Source organism: Mustelus asterias, unplaced genomic scaffold, assembly GCF_964213995.1.
Source record: "Mustelus asterias unplaced genomic scaffold, sMusAst1.hap1.1 HAP1_SCAFFOLD_2060, whole genome shotgun sequence".
Taxonomy (NCBI): Eukaryota; Metazoa; Chordata; class Chondrichthyes; order Carcharhiniformes; family Triakidae; genus Mustelus; species Mustelus asterias.
This window is the reverse complement of record NW_027592005.1, coordinates 41,760-60,715: the sequence shown is the minus strand read 5'-3', so window position 1 is coordinate 60,715 and position 18,956 is coordinate 41,760. Positions and strand designations below refer to the sequence as shown.

The 18,956-nt window shown below is 47.0% G+C and overlaps 2 protein-coding genes across 2 annotated transcripts; one reads left to right on the top strand and one right to left on the bottom strand.

Annotated features, from left to right (window-relative positions):
* Window positions 1–10,547: 10,547 nt before the first annotated feature.
* Window positions 10,548–14,962, bottom strand: LOC144489249 (uncharacterized). The gene has a single exon (XM_078207116.1). The coding sequence runs from the start codon at window positions 14,881–14,883 to the stop codon at window positions 12,778–12,780; it is 2,106 nt and encodes a 701-aa protein (XP_078063242.1). The 5' UTR covers window positions 14,884–14,962; the 3' UTR covers window positions 10,548–12,777.
* Window positions 14,963–17,705: 2,743 nt separating this feature from the next.
* On the top strand, window positions 17,706–18,553 carry LOC144489252 (uncharacterized). The gene has a single exon (XM_078207119.1). It carries the CDS (start codon window positions 17,882–17,884, stop codon window positions 18,536–18,538), a length of 657 nt encoding a protein of 218 aa, XP_078063245.1. The 5' UTR covers window positions 17,706–17,881; the 3' UTR covers window positions 18,539–18,553.
* Window positions 18,554–18,956: the final 403 nt, after the last annotated feature.

Here is an 18,956-nt window from a genome sequence, read left to right as displayed (position 1 = left end):
AAGTTGGTTTGCCCAGTTGAAGGAATACTGTACATTTGAGTCATAATTGTTGAAGCAGGGTGCTGTTTGAAAGCATCATAGATTCGAAGAATTAGTTTGGAAAGGGAATAAAAATTAATTTGAATTGCACTGCCGTGTGTTTCTGTTTGAAATAAATTCAGAATGTACTAAAATGTGAAAGGAATGTATTTGGGTTTGAATTGTGAAGGCCAATTTGCTCCCAAAACACAAAGATAAGGCTGCAGTTTGGCAGCAAACCAGTTCCAACTTTCCAAAACATCTGAGTTAAAATTGTTGAGATTCGGTTAACAACACATTTCACAAAGTATTTCTTTCAACTTTGATTAAGTAACAAATATTGAAAATTGAAATTGGTATTCAAAAATGGATAGAGAAAAGAGATGAAATTTGAACAAAATTGAAGAAAATAACATGAGGGAAGTTTTTTAAATTATGTAAGTTGATGCAATTGCCAAGTTTCCTCTGCCCACTCCCCGCCTCTCTCGGTTCCACAGAGAAGTTAACCCTTTCAGCCGACAGTCGATTTTTATAAATCTCCACACAGCCTTTGTTTTTTAATGTAACCTGTGATTGGACATATTAACTCACTGGGATCTTGGCCAGAGCCAGATGGATTGTTTGTGTTTTTTTTAAACAGGTGATGATGTTTTCCAGCTCTGAGTGAAGTCAACAGTTTTGAGAATTAAAGCAGAGAATAAAATACTTTACTTTTCAGAAAACCACCAAGCCTGCTTAGGATATTGGAATTGATAAACATCTGACGTGAGTTGCTATTTCAAGCATTGAAAATGGAAATCACCTGTTGTTTAAGGGAAAGAACAAAGTTGATAATGCCTGGAATCAAACACAAATTTGGGGCAGCACGGTGGCACAATGGTTTGCACTGCTGCCTCACAGTGGCAGGGAACAGGTTCGATTCCCGACTTGGGTCACTGTCTGGGTGGAGTCCCAGAGTCGAAAAGACGTGCTGGTTAGGTGCATTGGCCATGCTAAATTCTCCCGCAGTGTGCCAGAGCAGGTGCCGGAGTGTGGCGACTAAGGGATTTTCGCAGTAACTTCATTGCAGTGTGAATGTAAGCCTACCTGTGACGAATGAATAAACTTTTACTTCAAATATTGTTAAAGTTTTTAAAGTTTATTTATTAGTGTCACAACTAGACTTACATTAACACTGCAATGAAGTTACTGTGAAATATTTGGTTTCTTTTTAAAGTTATTATGAGTATATTTCATGTTTTAAAAGATTCTCCAGAACTCCGGAAAGTGTAGTTTAAAGGAATGCATACATTCGGGTACGGAACATTCTGGTAAAGGGGAAGTATAGACGAGGTAAATGAGGTGGCATCTTTTTCTTGGAGATATTTAAAGTTTATTTATCAGTGTCACAAGTAATGCTTACTGCAATGACGTTACTGTGAAATTCCCCGAGTCACCACATTCCGGCGCCTGTTTGGGACAATGCTCCTAATCAGCACGTCTTTCAGTCTGTGGGAGGAAACCGGAGTACCCGGAGGAAACCGACGCAGAGACGGGGAGAATGTGCAAACTCCACACAGACAGTGACCCGAGCCGGGAATCAAACCCAGATCCCTGGTGCTGTGAGGCAGCAGTGCGAGCCACCGTGCCACCCCTTGTTTGTTTCTTTGTCCATGAACTGTTTGAGAGAAGTGAATTTTATAATCTGGCCACCATCTGAGACATTGGGATTGTGCAGGGGGAAATCAGCAAATATGTCGAGATGGAAAACCCCTTTGACCCCGGCTTTTGACTTTCTTTTGAAGTTTCCAGCAGAATTATTGAATGGTGCATCCTTTGAAAGAGAGTGGAATTCAGGATGATGATTGGTAAAATACCCAGCACCATCGCTATAGACCTGATAAACCTTTCACAAATACAAAACAAGGATTTGTGGGAGAGGACAGAGAGATAACAACAAGCAAGACAAAGTACATGTCTAGTTAATAACAACAACATGAGAGACAACATTTAACATGCAGGGAAATGTGTGAAGATGGCTTATGAATGTGAGACTCCAACAGAGAATTAAAGAAGGAATTGGAACACTGATGTGAGAGTGCAGAATTGGTTTGTAAGTTGTGAATGAACTAACATCCGAGAGTGCACAGTGCAGCTGTGCTGAAGAATGAAGTGTGGCACGGTGGCACAATGGTTAGCAGTGCTTCGTCATAGCGCCCAAGGACCCGGGTTCAATTCTGGCCTCGGGTCACTGTCTGTGTGGAGTTTGCACAATCTCTCCGTATCTGCGTGGGTTTCCTCCAGGTGCTCCGGTTTCCTCCCACACTCCAAAGATATGCAGGTTAGGTTGATTGGCCATAGTAAATTGCTTCTGAGCGTCAGGCGAACTAGCAGGGTAAATAAATGGGGTTTTGGGGATAGAGCCTGGATGGGATTGTGGTCGGTGCAGACACGATGGGCCAAATGGCCTCCTTCTGCACTGTAATGATTCTATGATTCAAATGGGACTTTCTCAGCTGCTTGACTAACAGCGTGACATGAAATGGTTAATATGACTTGAAGAGTAAGAAATCATTTTGAAATGATCAAGGCACTGACACAGACTCCAGAGAAACTGACTGGAAGAACAAATTAAAGTAAATGGAATTTTGGACTGGGACAAATGAAGGCGCGGGAGAAATAATACTGAATAAGAATTATTACAAGATGGAGCAGGTTAAGGGACAGCTTGAGAATTGTTTTGAATCTATGCAATTTATACAGCAATTATATGTTATCACTGCTTTTATATCCAATTATACCATTTCAATTATGTCTGAAAATTAGTTGTGAGAAGGAGATTGTAAAGGGAATGGAAGTTGACTACCTTGGGCTAAGCCAATGAGGAAAAGGGGGAAAATGCCAGAGTGAATGAATAGATTTAGTAAAAGGGGTGATCGATGTAACACCCCTGCATTAGAGTAAAATCACATGTTAATCAAATGCTCCACATCAAGGTTCTAATATCAGCAAGGTTGTTTACTTGTTTGAGGAACAAACAGTTTCTGGATTACAGACAAGTCTTTGGGTGAAGTTTTAATAATAAACCTACATAGGCAAAATAGGAATTTTTGAACAATGTTCTGTGCTCTGACTAACAGTATAACATTTATAGCTGTATTGGAGCTGGGAGCTGTGTTAGAATGCTCAGTGGGATTTGTGAGTGATCTTGGGCTTTGCAGGTTGGACTCTAGTTGTGGAGGTACTGAGTGTCCCTGGGGCAGGATTTTGGGAAATCGCCTTTGGTTCAGGACCCCGAGGAAGATTCACATTTCTACTTGGGGTGGTCACTCAATGGAGTTCGTGAAAGTCATTATTGTTATTCATAATTTTACCTTTCTAAAAATAAACTTTGAAATGGGAATGGGAAAATGAGCTGTAGTCCAGAAGCCAGTGTTGAGTGTTGTGAGGTACTGAGGAGGGTATCAAGGTTGCAGGAGTGTACCGGCAGACAGGAAGGTGGGTTGAAGTGTGTCTACTTCAATGCAAGGAGCATCTGGAATAAGGCAGGTGAACTTGGAGTGTGGATTGGTACTTGGGACTACAATGTTGTGGCCATTACGGAGACATGGTTAGAACAGGGACAGGAATGGTTGTTGGAAGTTCTGGGGTATAGATGTTTCAGTAAGAGTAGGGAAGGTGGTAAAAGAGGTGGAGGAGTAGCATTATTAATCAAGGATAGTTTAACGGCTGCAGAAAGACAGTTCGAGGGGGATCTGCCTACTGAGGTAATATGGGCTGAAGTTAGAAATAGGAAAGGAGCGGTCACGTTGTTAGGAGTTTTCTATAGGCCCCCAAATAGTAATAGAGATGTGGAGGAAGAAATTGCAAAGCAGATTATGGATAGGTGTGGAGGTCACAAGGTAGTTGTCATGGGTGACTTTAACTTTCCAAATATTGATTGGAACCTTTATAGGTCAAATTGTTCAGATGGGGCAGTTTTTGTACAGTGTGTGCAGGAGGGTTTCCTGACACAATATGTGGATAGGCCGACAAGAGGTGGGGCCACATTGGACTTGGCCCGTTTCATTACCCAGTACCAAGTGTTCGGTTTGTTTGTGGGAGAGCACTTTGGAGATAGTGACCACAATTCGGTGTCTTTCGTTATTGCAATGGAGAGGGATAGGGCCATACGGCAGGGCAAGGTTTACAATTGGGGGAGGTGGAATTATGATGGGATTATTTTGATGCAGCGAATGGTAATGACCTGGAACTCGCTGCCTACGAGGGTGGAGGAAGTGGAGACAATAAACAATTACAAAGGAAATTGGATGAGCGTTTGGGGCATTTCAAAAATAAATGCTGACTAAATATCTCTGAACTTCCTCACACCCGGTCACTCTGTCATTCTTGTGAAATTTGAAATCAGGTATTTGCAACAAGACTCAAAGAGCATCAGCCCACTGGAGGCAAAGTTGTGAGACCGGCCAGTCCAGCAGAAAGAAACCCTCCGACCCTCCCCAATGACCAACTGTGAGACTGAACAAAATGCAGTCCTGGATGTAATTGAGAGCAGAAACAATAACAGCAGACTCTCATCCCCATATTCACTTCTGAACTCGCTGGTGTCTCAGCAGATTCGATAACTGAGTGAATCTTTTCCCACATGCAGAGCAGTTGAATGGCCGCTCTCCTGTGTGAACTCGCTGGTGTTTCTGTAGGTTGGATGACTTACTGAATCCCTTCCCACATTGAAAGCAGCTGTATGGTCTCTCCCCTGTGTGATCTCGCTGGTGTGTCTGCAGGCTTCATATCCGAGTAAATCCCTTCCCACACTGACAGCAGGTGAATGCACTCTCACCAGTGTGAACTTGCTGGTGTCTCTGCAGAGTGGATGAATCAGTGAATCCCTTCCCACACACCCAGCAGGCGAACGGCCTCTCCCCAGTGTGGCTGTGCCGATGAGCTTCCAGTGGAGAGGGCACTTTGTATCTCTTCCCAGTGTGTTGTGCCTGATTCAATTGACAAACAGTTTATTGAGTTACGCCAGCGGGGAGAAGCCACAGGGGCTGACCATGTGCAACTCCACCCAACAAAGAATATCATCAATTCTTATCCAGTTACTCAGCCCATCCCGGCTGGACATAATCCAATCAGAATGGTGATAGATTACATACATTATAGGTTCAATAAAATTAGTATCTGGGCATTATGGGGCTTTGTGATCATCTCATGGACAGGTGCCCCCATCATGATGCTTTCCAGACCCCCCTTGGGGGGGGGTCTTTCTTGGGCTTTCTTTGTACATCGACTCCCTTAGTTAGAAATGGGGCGGATTAAAAGTTCTCAAATGGACGTCAGCACCCTTCCTTTGTTTTAATCGAATGACCACATGGTCTGGGAATCATTTCTATTTAATACTCTCTCTTTTTAAACTCTTTTCTTCAGTATCCAATTCCAGAATTTTCCTTTCCTTTGTGTGACTTGTGTCAGGAATAAATCTTTGGACCTGACAGGAAGTTTAACCCAAGATCAATCCAACACAGGATTGGTCAGAATCATTTCACATGTGTCAAATTTTAAAGAACCATTACAAATTAAAACTCTCATTCTCACATGGGTGAATTGTATCCGGATTAAAATTCCCAGATGTTTAGTAAAATATCCTGGAATCCTGTCTCTGGCCAGTAAATATGGCTCCAGGTTCATAACTTCTGAACAAAAAAAGTTTTATTGATCACACTTCCTTTTTTAAAAATCTGTTTGATTTAAATCACAGACAGAAAACCTCAAAGCTTGAAGCATTCAACCTACAAATATCATCCATACACAAACAGAGAAACTTAGCATATGCTTTACAACAACAATGACCAAAATTAATTACTTAAGCGTTCTTGTGATCCTGTTTTTAAACTTCCAAAAATGCCTTTAATTAAAGACTCAAGACAAGGTTAATTCCCCAGAAAGATAAACCTGAACAAATGTAGCCCAAAACAATGATAAAACACATCTACAAACATCCACAAAAAACAAATGAAACACACAGGTGGAAAAAGTGGTGAAGGCATATGGCATGCTTGCTTTTATTGGACGGGGCATAGAGTATAAAAGTTGGCACATGATGTTGCAGTTATATCGAACGTTGGTTAGGCCGCATTTGGAATACTGCGTCCAGTTCTGGTCACCACACTACCAGAGGACGTGGAGGCTTTGGAGAGAGTGCAGAAAAGGTTTACCAGGATGTTGCCTGGTTTGGAGGGTATTAGCTAGGAGGAGAGATTGAGTAAACTAGGGTTGTTCTCTCTGGAAAGAGGTTGAGGGGGCAACCTAATAGAAGTTTATAACATTACGAAGGGCATAGATAGGGTGAACAGTTGGAAGCTTTTTCCCAGGTCAGAAATGACAAACACAAGGGGTCACAAGTTCAAGGTAAGGGGGGCAAGGTTCAATACAGATATGCGGGGGACGTATTTTACACAGAGGGTGGTGGGGGCCTGGAATGCACTGCCAAGCAAGGTGGTTGAGGCAGACACGCTAGGATCATTTAAGACTTATCTAGATAACCACATGAACAGATTGGGAATAGAGGGGTACAAACGGATGGTATGTTAGGAATACATGATCGGTGCAGACTTGGAGGGCCGAAGGGCCTGTTCCTGTGCTGTACTGTTCTTTGTACATATTCCAGACTTTCACTCGACTGTCGGTGGATATCAGATTGGTATATTCCATTATAGGGTCTGTTCTGTGCTGTACTGTTCTATGTTCTATAACATCTTTGTTGATTTAAAACCCCAAACACGTTACACCCAAACACCGGCAAAATCTTTGTTCTTTATCTGGGGATAAAATTCTCAGTTATTCCAAATTCCTCCAGGCTATGCTTAATATTTCCACATTTAACTTATTCCCAGAAATCCTCAATTATAAACTAAAATAGACACATGAGTTTCCGGGCAGTCTCAGGAATATGGTCAAGATAGTCCAGTCCCACAATGCCTCACATTCAATCTGCAGTCCTTCAATTATAACAGAATATGTGGCTGTATGTAGCTGCCTTGGCCATGGTCAACCCCAACCCCAAGGGTGCCTTCTTGAACTGCTGCAATGCCTGAGGTGTACGTACACCCACAGTGCTGTTAGGAAGGGACTTCCATCGAAACACAGAAAAACTACAGCACAATACCAGCCCTTCAGCCCACAAAGTTGTGCCGAACATGTCCCTACCTTAGCGATTACTAGGCTTACCTATAACCCTCTATCTTACTAAGTTCCATGTACTTATCTAAAAGTCTCTTAAAAGACCCAATCGAATCCGCCTCCACCACCGTTGCTGGCAGCCCATTCCACGCACCCACCAACCTCTGAGTGAAAAACTTACCCCTGACATCTCCTCTGTACCTACTCCCCAGCACCTTAAACCTGTGTGGTCTTGTGGCAACCATTTCAGCCCTGGGAAAAAGCCTCTGACTATCCACTCGATCAATACCTCTCAACATCTTATACACCTCTATCAGGTCACCCCTCATCCTTCATGTCTCCAAGGAGAAAAGACTGAGCTCACTCAACCTATCCTCATAAGGCATGTCACCTAATCCAGGCAACATCCTTGTAAATCTCCTCTGCACCCTTTCTATGATTTCCACATCCTTCTGTAATGAGGCGACCAGAACTGAGCACAGTACCCCAAGTGTGGTCTGACCAGGGTCTTATATAGCTGCAACATTATCTCACGACTCCTAAACTCAATTCCTCGATTGATGAAGGCCAGTACACCATCCACCTTCTTAACCACAGCCTCAACCTGCACAGCTGCTTTGAGCGTCTTACGAACTCTGACCCCAAGATCTTTCTGATCTTCCACTCTGCCAAGAGTCCTACCATTAATATTATATTCCGCCATCCTATTTGACCTGCCAAATGAACCACCTCACACTTATCTGGGTTGAACTCCATCTGCCACTTCTCCACCCAGTCTTGCATCCTATCAATGTCTCGCTGCACCTTCTGACATCTCTCCACACTATCCACAACACCTCCAACCTTTGTGTCATCAGCAAACTTGCCAACCCATCCTTTCACTTCCTCATGGAATTGCGGATAGCGAAGAGCATTGTCGGGCAATACAGCAGGATATAGATAGGCTGGAAAATTGGGCGGAGAGGTGGCAGATGGAATTTAATCCGGATAAATGCGAAGTGATGCATTTTGGAAGAAATAATGTAGGGAGGAGTTATACAATAAATGGCAGAGTCATCAGGAGTATAGAAACACAGAGGGACCTAGGTGTGCAAGTCCACAAATCCTTGAAGGTGGCAACACAGGTGGAGAAGGTGGTGAAGAAGGCATATGGTATGCTTGCCTTTATAGGACGGGGTATAGAGTATAAAAGCTGGAGTCTGATGATGCAGCTGTATAGAACGCTGGTTAGGCCGCATTTGGAGTACTGCGTCCAGTTCTGGACGCCGCACTACCAGAAGGACATGGAGGCATTGGAGAGAGTGCAGAGAAGGTTTACCAGGATGTTGCCTGGTATGGAGGGTCTTAGCTATGAGGAGAGATTGGGTAGACTGGGGTTGTTCTCCTTGGAAAGACAGAGAATGAGGGGAGATCTAATAGAGGTGTACAAGATTATGAAGGGTATAGATAGGGTGAACAGTGGGAAGCTTTTTCCCAGGTCGGAGGTGACGATCACGAGGGGTCATGGGCTCAAGCTGAGAGGGGCGAAGTATAACTCAGACATCAGAGGGACGTTTTTTACACAGAGGGTGGTGGGGGCCTGGAATGCGCTGCCAAGTAGGGTGGTGGAGGCAGGCACGCTGACATCGTTTAAGACTTACCTGGATAGTCACATGAGCAGCCTGGGAATGGAGGGATACAAACGATTGGTCTAGTTGGACCAAGGAGCAGCACAGGCTTGGAGGGCCGAAGGGCCTGTTTCCTGTGCTGTACTGTTCTTTGTTCATCCAGGTCATTTATAAAAATCACAAAGAGTAAGGGTCCCAGAACAGATCCCTGGGGCACTCCACTGGTGACCGACCTCCATGCAGAATATGACCCGTCTATAACCACTCTTTGCCTTCGGTGGGCAAGCCAGTTCTGGATCCACAAAGCAATGTCCCCTTGGATCCCATGCCCCCTCACTTTCTCAATAAGCCTTGCATGGGGCACCTTATCAAGTTTCCAGTTACTGAGAGAGACAAGAGATGAAATTGCTGGGCCTCTCACAAAAATCTTTGTTTCTTCATTGGACACAGGTGAGGTCCCAGAGGATTGGAGGATAGCAAATGTGGTCCCGTTATTTAAGAAGGGTAGCAAGGATAACCCGGGTAATTATAGGCCAGTGAACTTGATGTCCGTGGTAGGGAAATTGTTGGAGAAGATTCTTAGAGATAGGATCTATACACATTTAGAACTGAATAATCTCATTAGCGATAGACAACATGGTTTTGTACAAGGGAGGTCATGCCTCATAAATTTGGTTGAGTTTTTTGAGGAGGTGACAAAAATGACTGACGAGGGAAGGGCCGTGGATGTCGTCGACATGGATTTTAGTAAAGCGTTTGACAACGTCCCTCATGGAAGGCTGGTGCAAAAGGTTAAATCTCATGGGATCAAAGGTGAACCAGCTAGATGGGTACAGAACTGGCTTAGCCATAGAAGACAGAGGGTAGCAGTGGAGGGGTCTTTTTCTGATTGGAGGTCTGTGACTAGCGATGTTCTACAGGGCTCTGTACTGGGACCTCTGCTGTTTGTGATATATATAAATGATTTGGAGGAAGATGTAGCTGGTGTGATCAGTAAGTTTGCGGACGACACAAAGATTGCTGGAGTTGTGGATTGTGATGAACATTGTCAGAGAATACAGCAGGATATAGATAGGCTGGAAAATTGGGTGGAGAAATGGCAGATGGAATTTAATCCAAATAAATGTGAAGTGATGCATTTTGGTAGATCTAATGCAGGGGGGAGCTATACAATAAATGGCAGAACCATCAGGAGTATAGACACACAGAGGGATCTGGGTGTGCAAGTCCACGATCCTTAAAGGTGGCAGCACAGGTGGAAAAGGTGGTGAAGAAGGCATATGGCATGCTTGCCTTTATTGGGGCATAGAGTATAAATGTTGGCACATGGTGTTGCAGTTATATGGAACGTTGGTTCGGCCGCATTTGGAATACTGTGTCCAGTTCTGGTCACCACACTACCAGAAGGACGCGGAGACTTTGGAGAGAGTACAGAAAAGGTTTACCAGAATGTTGCCTGGTATGGAGGGTATTAGCTATGAGGAGAGATTGAGTAAACTTGGGTTGTTCTCCCTGGAAAGACGGAGGTTGAGGGGCGACCTAATAGAAGTTTACAAAATTATGAAGGGCATAGATAGGGTGAACAGTTGGAAGCTTTTTTCCAGGTCAGCAATGACAAACACAAGGGGTCACAAGTTCAAGGTAAGGGGGGCAAGGTTCAATACAGATATGCGGGGGACGTATTTTACACAGAGGGTGGTGGGGGCCTGGAATGCACTGCCAAGCAAGGTGATTGAGGCAGACACGCGAGAAACATTTAAGACTCATCTTGATAACCACATGAACAGACTGGGAATAGAGGGATACAAACGGATGGTCTAGTTAGGAACACATGATCAGCGCAGGCTTGGAGGGCCGAAGGGCCTGTTCCTGTGCTGTACTGTTCTTTGTGCTTTAAAATAGACACATGAGTTTCCGGGCAGTCACAGGAATGTGGTCAAGATAGTCCAGTCCCACAATGCCTCACATTCAATCTGCAGTCCTTCAATTATAACAGAATATGTGGCTGTATGGAGCTGCCTTGGCCGTGGTCAACCCCAACCCCAAGGGTGCCTTCCTGAACTGCTGCAATGCCTGAGGTGTACGTACACCCACATTGCTGTTAGGAAGGGACTTCCAGCTACATATTCCAGACTTTCACTGGACTGTAGGTGAATATCAGATTGATATATTCCATTCAACCACACCCAAGGTGTGTTATTCCAATTCCTTTATTGTCCAGGACAATACATTCACAATATCTTTCAAACAGAAATTAAACATTCCCATTTGATTTCAGACAGTAACATATTCTGTTAGTTTGTTCTTTATTGTCAATGTCAGGCTGGGGTTGTTTTCCTTGGAGCAAAGGAGGTTGAGGGGAGATTTGATAGATGGGGGACAAGATTCTGACAGGTTTAGATAAGGTGGACAAAGAAAAGCTGTTCCCATTAGCTGATGGAACAAGGACGAGGGGGGACACAGATTTCTTGTTTTGGGTTAGAGATGCAAGGGAGGGGGGAGTGGGGGGCTGGGGGGGGGGGGGGGGCAGTGGGGTGGGGGGGGAATTGAGGGGGGAGATGTGAGGAAGAATATTCTGATGCAGTGAATGGTAATGACCTGAAACTCGCTGTCTATGAGGGTGGAGGAAGTGGAGACAATAAACAATTAAAAAGGAAATTGGATGGGCATTTGGGATGTTCCAAACAGAACGAAGAACAAAGAAAATTACAGCACAGAAACAAGCCCTTTGGCCCTCCAAGCCTGCAGCAACCATGCTGCCTGTCTGAACTAAAACCCCCTACCTTTCCGGGACCATATCCCTCTATTCCTATGCTATTCATATATTTGTCAAGACACATCTTAAAAGTCACTATCGTATCTGCTTCCACTACCTTCCCCGGCAACGAGTTCCAGGCACCCACCACCCTCTGTGTAAAAAACCTGCCTTGTACATCTCCTTTAAACCTTGCCCCTCGCACCTTAAACCTATGCCCCCCAGTAACTGACTCTTCCACTCTGGGAAAAAGCTTCTGACTATCCACTCTGTCCATGCCCCTCATAATCTTGGAGACTTCTATCAGGTCTCCCCTCAACCTCCGTCGTTCCAGTGAGAACAGACCAGGTTTCTCCAAACTCTCCTCATAGCTAATGCCCTCCACACCAGGCAGCATCCTGATAAATATTTTCCGTACCCTCTCCAAAGCCTCCACATTCTTCGGGTAGTGTGGTGACCAGAATTGAACACTAGATTCCAAGTGCGGTCAAACTAAGGTTCTATAAAGCTGCAACATGACTTGCCAATTTTTAAACTCAATGCCCCGGCCGATGAAGGCAAGCATGCCATATGCTTTCTTGACTACCTTCTCCACCTGCATTACCACTTTCAATGACCTGTGTACCTGTACACCGAGATCCCTCTGCCTATGAATGCTCTTAAGGGTTCTGCCATTTACTGTATATTTCCATTCTGTATTAGACCTTCCAAAATGCATTACCTCACATTTGTCCGGATTAAACTTCATCTGCCATCTCTCCGCCCAATTCTCCAACTGCTCTATATCCTGCTGTATCCTTTGCCGTTCCCCATCGCTATCCGCAATTCCACCAACGTTTGTGTCGTCCACAAACTTACCAATCAAACCAGTTACATTTTCCTCCAAATCATTTATATATATTACAAACAGCAAAAGTCCCAGCACTGATCCCTGCGGAATGTCACTTGTCACAGCCCTCCATTCAGAAAGGTACCTTTGCACTGCCAACCTCTGTTTTCTTCTGACTAAATATCTCTAAACTTCCTAACACCCTGTCACTCTGTGATCCTTGTGACATTTGAAACCAGGTATTTGCAAAAAGACTCAAAGAGCATCAACCCACTGGAGGCTGAGACCAGCCAGTCCAGCACAAAGAAACCCTCTGACCCTTCCCATTGACCAACTGTGAGAATGAACAAAATGCAATCCTGGATGTAATTGAGAGCAGGAACAATAACAGCAGAATCCAACCTCTGGAATCACTCGTGAACTTGCTGGTGCCTCAGCAGCCGGGATGAAACGCTGAAACCCTTCCCACACACAGAGCAGGTGAACGGCCTCTCCCCAGTGTGAACTCGCTCGTGCGTCTGCAGGTTGGATAACTGAGTGAATTCTTGCCCGCACTGAGAGCAGGTGAACGGCCTCTCCCCAGTGTGAACTCGCTGGTGTGTTTGCAGGTTGGAAAGCTGAGTGAATCCCTTCCCACACTGAGAGCAGGTGAACGGCCTCTCCCCTGTGTGAACTCGCTGGTGTGCCCGCAGGCTGGATGACTGAGTGAATCCCTGCCCACACTGAGAGCAGGTGAATGGTTTCTCCCCTGTGTGAACCCGCTGGTGTGTCCGCAGGTCGGATGACCGAGTGAATCCCTTCCCACACTGAGAGCAGGTGAATGGTCTCTCCCCAGTGTGAACTCGCTGGTGTGTCTGCAGGCTGGATAACCGAGTGAATCCCTTCCCACACTGAGGGCAGGTGAACGGTCTCTCTCCAGTGTGAACCCGCTGGTGTGTCCGCAGATGGGTTGACCGAGTGAATCCCTTCCCACACTGAGAGCAGGTGAACGGCCTTTCCCCAGTGTGAACTCGCTGGTGTGTCTGCAGGCTGGATAACTGAGTGAATCCCTTCCCACACTGAGAGCAGGTGAACGGCCTCTCTCCAGTGTGAACTCGCTGGTGTCTCTGCAGGCTGGATAACTGAATGAATCCCTTCGCACACTGAGAGCAGGTGAATGGTCTCTCTCCGGTGTGAACTCGCTGATGTGTCTGCAAGTGGGATGACAGAGTGAATCCCTTCTCACATTGAGAGCAGGTGAACGGTCTCTCCCCAGTGTGAACTCGCTGATGTCTCTGCAGGTGGGATGACCGAGTGAATCCCTTCCCACACTGAGAGCAGGTGAATGGGGGCTTCTCCCCAGTGTGAACTCGCTGGTGTGCCCGCAGGTCGGATGACCGAGTGAATCCCTTCCCACACTGAGAGCAGGTGAACGGCCTCTCCCCAGTGTGAACTCGCTGGTGTGCCTGCAGGTTGGATAACTGATTGAATCCCTTCCCACACTGAGAGCAGGTGAACGGCCTCTCCCCAGTGTGAATTCGCTGGTGTGTCAGCAGGCTGGATGACCGAGTGAATCCCTCCCCACACTGAGAGCAAGTGAATGGCCTCTCCCCTGTATGAACTCGCTGGTGTGTCCGCAGCTCGGATAACTGAATGAATCCCTTCCCACACTGAGAGCAGGTGAATGGCCTCTCCCCAGTGTGAACTCGCTGGTGTCTCTGCAGGCTGGATAACTGAGTGAACCTCTTACCACACTGAGAGCAGGTAAATGGCCTCTCTCCAGTGTGAACTCGCTGGTGTCTCTGCAGGCGGGATGACTGAGTGAATCCATCCCCACACTGAGAGCAGGTGAACGGCCTCTCCCCAGTGTGAACTCGCTGGTGTATCTGCAGGCTGGATAAATGAGTGAATTCCTTCTCACACTGAGAGCAAGTGAACGGCCTCTCTCCAGTGTGAACTCGCTGGTGTCTCTGCAGGTGGGATGACTGAGTGAATCCCTCCCCACATTGAGAACAGGTGAACGGCCTCTCTCCAGTGTGAACTCGCTGGTGTGACTGCAGGCGGGATGACCGAGTGAATCCCTCCCCACACTGAGAGCAGGTGAATGGCCTCTCCCCAGTGTGAACTCGCTGGTGTGTCTGCAGGCTGGATAAATAAGTGAATTCCTTCTCACACTGAGAGCAAGTGAACGGCCTCTCTCCAGTGTGAACTCGCTGGTGTCTCTGCAGGCTGGATATCCGAGTGAATCCCTTCCCACACTGAGAGCAGGTGAAGGGCCTCTCCCCAGTGTGAACTCGCTGGTGTCTCTGCAGGTGGGATGACTGAGTGAATCCCTCCCCACATTGAGAGCAGGTGAACGGCCTCTCCCCAGTGTGAACTCGCTGGTGTCTCTGCAGGTTGGATAACTGACTGAATCCCTTCCCACATTGAGAGCAGATGAACGGCCTCTCCCCAGTGTGGCTGCGCCGATGAGCTTCCAGCTCTGATGGGGTTCCGTATCCCTTCCCACAGTCCGCACATTTCCATGGTTTCGCCATGGTGCAGGTGTCCTTACCTCACTCTTGAGTGGACAATTAGTTGAAACTTCGTCCACACACAGAACAAGATTACAGTCTCCACCTGCTGTGAATGGTGTGATATTTATTCAGACTGTGTAACTGGTTAAAGCTCTTTAGTCAGTGCATCGGAACACTCTCACTCGAGTGTGGCAGTGTGTTGACGCTTTTTCACTCACACTGACATTTCAAATCTTTTCAAATCGACAGACTGGACAATCATTTCTCCTTCTGGATTCAAAGTCCGATGATATTGAGGTCCCAAGGAATATGACTCTGTCAGATCTAGACGTGACGTTTGAGATTTCAGCCTGTGATTCCTCTTTCAATATCCTGGAAAATGAGTTTCCAAAAGTCATCAGTGTCAGTACAGGATAGAAATTCAGAACAGACAATTTCTATGGAACATTCTTTCCTCTCTCATTCAGAGGGTGGGTTCTCCCCCGCATATGCACAGCTTCCCCTCTCCCTCGCACATTTTGCAGTCCCGGGCGGGGGGAGGGGGAGATCACCGAGCGGCTTCTCGCTCTGGCCAGAGCCGTCAGCCGGTTGCCTGGAAACCTTGGCTCGATGTGGTGTAGGGGGAGGGGAACAATGGGTGGGGGCAGGGCTCCCGGGTCCGCACGCCCGGGCCTGCACCATGGAACCCGGAGACATCACCGCGGAGCGCAGTGATTCCTATTGGCTGATTCAGGCAGGGTTCTATCGTAGCGTCACAATGCGGAAGTTGTCCAATGAGCTTCAGAGTGAAATTTCGCTCTCCGATCACATTCCATTGTGACGTCACACACTCACCCATTCCATTGTGATGTCACACCCTCACCCATTCCATTGTGACCTCACACTCTCACCCATTCCATTGTGACGTCAGGGCTTCCCTCTCCGATCACAATCCCTGCCGGCCTCCCACATGCAGCCTCAATGGCGGCAGTCAGCCCGGGTCTAACACTACAAGCTGCCGCTCCATTTGGTACAAAGGGGGGACCGGGAAGTTCATTTCCGGGGTCTGGGTTTGAACAACATGTTTACAAAGTCTCTCCACCCACTCGCCACATTTATCATTCCCCGCGCGCCGCCCCCTACCTAGTATTGATCTCGCCTCCAAATTAAAACCGCCCGTCTACCCGTCGCCATTACCCGCACTGCGCATGCTTCAGGTCCCGCCTCTCATTCACTCCGATTGGTTGGAGGATCAGCCGCTCCCGCTCGGTCCTCCAGTCCCGCCCCTCGTTCACTCCGATTGGTTGGAGGACCAGCCGCTCCGGCTCGGTCGGCCAGTCCCGCCCCCTCTTCCTATTGGTCCGGAGCTGCCGTCAATCAGTCCCCGGGCATTGTGATGTGGAGCATGCGCAGTGTCATTGCTGTCCTTGGCGCTTGTTTGTCCCGGAGAAGCGGAGTCAGCGTTAGGCGGTGGCTGGGAGGATTTGGAAACACTTTGTGGATCCGCAAACCCTTCAGAATCATTGTCAGCTCCCTGGTTTGCAGCTGCGGGGCTTCTCCCTCCCTCCCTCCCGGGAACAGGCCCAGGTTAACGGCCCCATCCTGGCTCAGCCACTGGAGGATGGTTCACATCAGAGGATGGGGGAGGGGGACAATAAATAAGAGGTTACACTTTGGCCTCAAATCAATGAGGACTCTGATCTCTGGGAAGGAAGGAAACCCTGGGAGGTGGGCGGGGAGGATTCACAAACACCCGCTGGAGGCCCCAACACCCCCAATAAGACCCATTGGTTTTATTGTCAGTCTGCAGACAGCAGCTGGAGAACTGAACCCAGTAAGAAGTCTCACAACGCCAGGTTAAAGACCAACAGGTTTATTTGGTAGCAAAAGCCACTCGCTTTCGGATCACTGCTCCTTCATCAGGTGAGTCGGACTTGTGTTCATAAACGGGGCATATATATTGACACAAACTCAATTTACAAGATAATGGTTGGAATGTGAGTCTTTACAGGCAATCAAGTCTTAAAGGTACAGACAATGTGAGTGGAGAGAGGGTTAAGCACTGGTTAAAGAGATGTGTACTGTCTCCAGCCAGGACAGTTAGTGAGATTTCCACATCAAGAACTGAACCCAGACAGAGGAGAGGGAGGGAGAAAACTGGGAGTGGAGGGAAGAAATGGTGGAGATGTTGAGATGGGTTTGGATTTCAGTCCAGGGGAGGAGGTAGAGTGTGTGGGACGGGGATTTATAGATTTGGGGGAACAAGAGAGGAAAATATGTTCCAGAGAAACTATGAATTGTCTGTTCAGAATTTCTATCCTGCACTGACAGTGATGGTATTTGTAAACTGTTTTTGCAGGGTATTATGAAGCAGGATTTACAGATGTGAAACTCAAACCAAACTTCACATCAAGATCTGTTTCAGTGATTTGATTCATCAGAAACTGAATATCATCAGCCTTTGTCTACAGAAGGAGAAATGTTCATTCTGTCTGCGGGCAAAGATTTCAAACATCAGTGTGACTGAAAAAGCACCTAGACACACAAACACACCTGAGAGTTTCCAATGTGCTGAATGTGGAAAGTGGTTTAACAAGTCTGAAAAATAATCACATCATTCTAACTGAGTAGTGACCCGACACATATTCTGTGTAAACGAGGCTTCAACTCATCATCCAACCTGGAGTCACATGAGGACACCCGCAGCACAGAGAAACCATTGAAATGTGTGGACTGTGGGAGGGGATTCAATTACCCGTCCGAATTGGATATTCATCGTCGCATTCACACTGGAGAGAGGCCGTTCACCTGCTCTGAGTGTGGGAAAGGATTTGCTTACTCATCCAGCCTCTATACACACCGGCGTGTTCACACTGGTGAGAGGCCGTTCACCTGCCTCGAATGTGGGAGGGGATGTCATGCTTTATCAAGCCTCCTGATTCACCGGGAGGTTCACTCCGATCAGAGACTGTTTCAGTGTTCTGATTGTGAGAAAAGCTTTAAAAGCACAAAGGACCTCCTGAGACACCAGCGCACTCACATGGCGGTGAGACCGTTCACCTGCTCAGTGTGTGGGAAGGGATTCACTCAGTCATCCCACCTTCTGACACACCAACTTGTTCACACTGATCGGAGACCATTTCAGTGTTCTGACTGTGAGAAGAGATTTAAAAGTAAAAATGATTTACAAGTCCATCAGCGCACTCACACTGGGGAGAAGCCATTCACCTGCTCCGTATGTGAGAGGAGATTCGGACGTTTATCCCAGCTGCAAACACACCAGCGAGTTCACTCTGATAAGAGACCATTTCAGTGTTCTGACTGTGAGAAGAGCTTTAAAAGTAAACAGGATTTGGTGACACACCAGCGAGTTCACACTGGGGAGAAACCGTTCACCTGCTCGGTGTGTGGGATGGGATTCACCCATTCATCCCACTGTCTGAGACACCAGCGAGTTCACACTGGGGAGAAACCGTTCACCTGCTCGGTGTGTGGGATGGGATTCACCCATTCATCCCACCGTCTGAGACACCAGCGAGTTCACACCGGGGAGAAACCGTTCACCTGCTCGGTGTGTGGGATGGGATTCACCCATTCATCCCACTGTCTGAGACACCAGCGAGCTCACACCGGGGAGAAGCCATTCATTTGCACTGTGTGTGTGGGAAGGGATTCACTGATTCAGCCCAGCTTCTGATACACGAGCGAATTCACACTGGGGAGAAACCCTTCACTTGCTCCACATGTGGGAAACGATTCACTCAGCCACCCCAGCTCATTGCACATCAACTGGTCCACACTGATCAGAGACCTTTTAAATGTTCTGACTGTGAGAAGAGCTTTAAAAGCACGAAGGACCTGCTGAGACACCAGCAAATTCACACTGGGGAGAGATCATTCACCTGCTCCATGTGTGGGAAAAGGTTCACTCAGTCATCCCACCTGCTGAGACACCAGCAGGTTCACACGGGAGAGAGATCGTTCACCTGCTCCGTATGTGGGAAGAGATTTGCTCGGTCAGCCAATCTGCTGAGACACCAGCAAGTTCACAAGTCACTGCAGGGGTTGGATTCTGCTGTTGCTGCTAATCCCATGCAGGACTGAATCATGTTCAT

Bases quoted from the DNA above. Each gene is read 5' to 3' on its own strand.
- LOC144489249 (XM_078207116.1), bottom strand. From the start codon at position 14,883: ATGGCGAAACCATGGAAATGTGCGGACTGTGGGAAGGGATACGGAACC.
- LOC144489252 (XM_078207119.1), top strand. From the start codon at position 17,882: ATGGCGGTGAGACCGTTCACCTGCTCAGTGTGTGGGAAGGGATTCACT.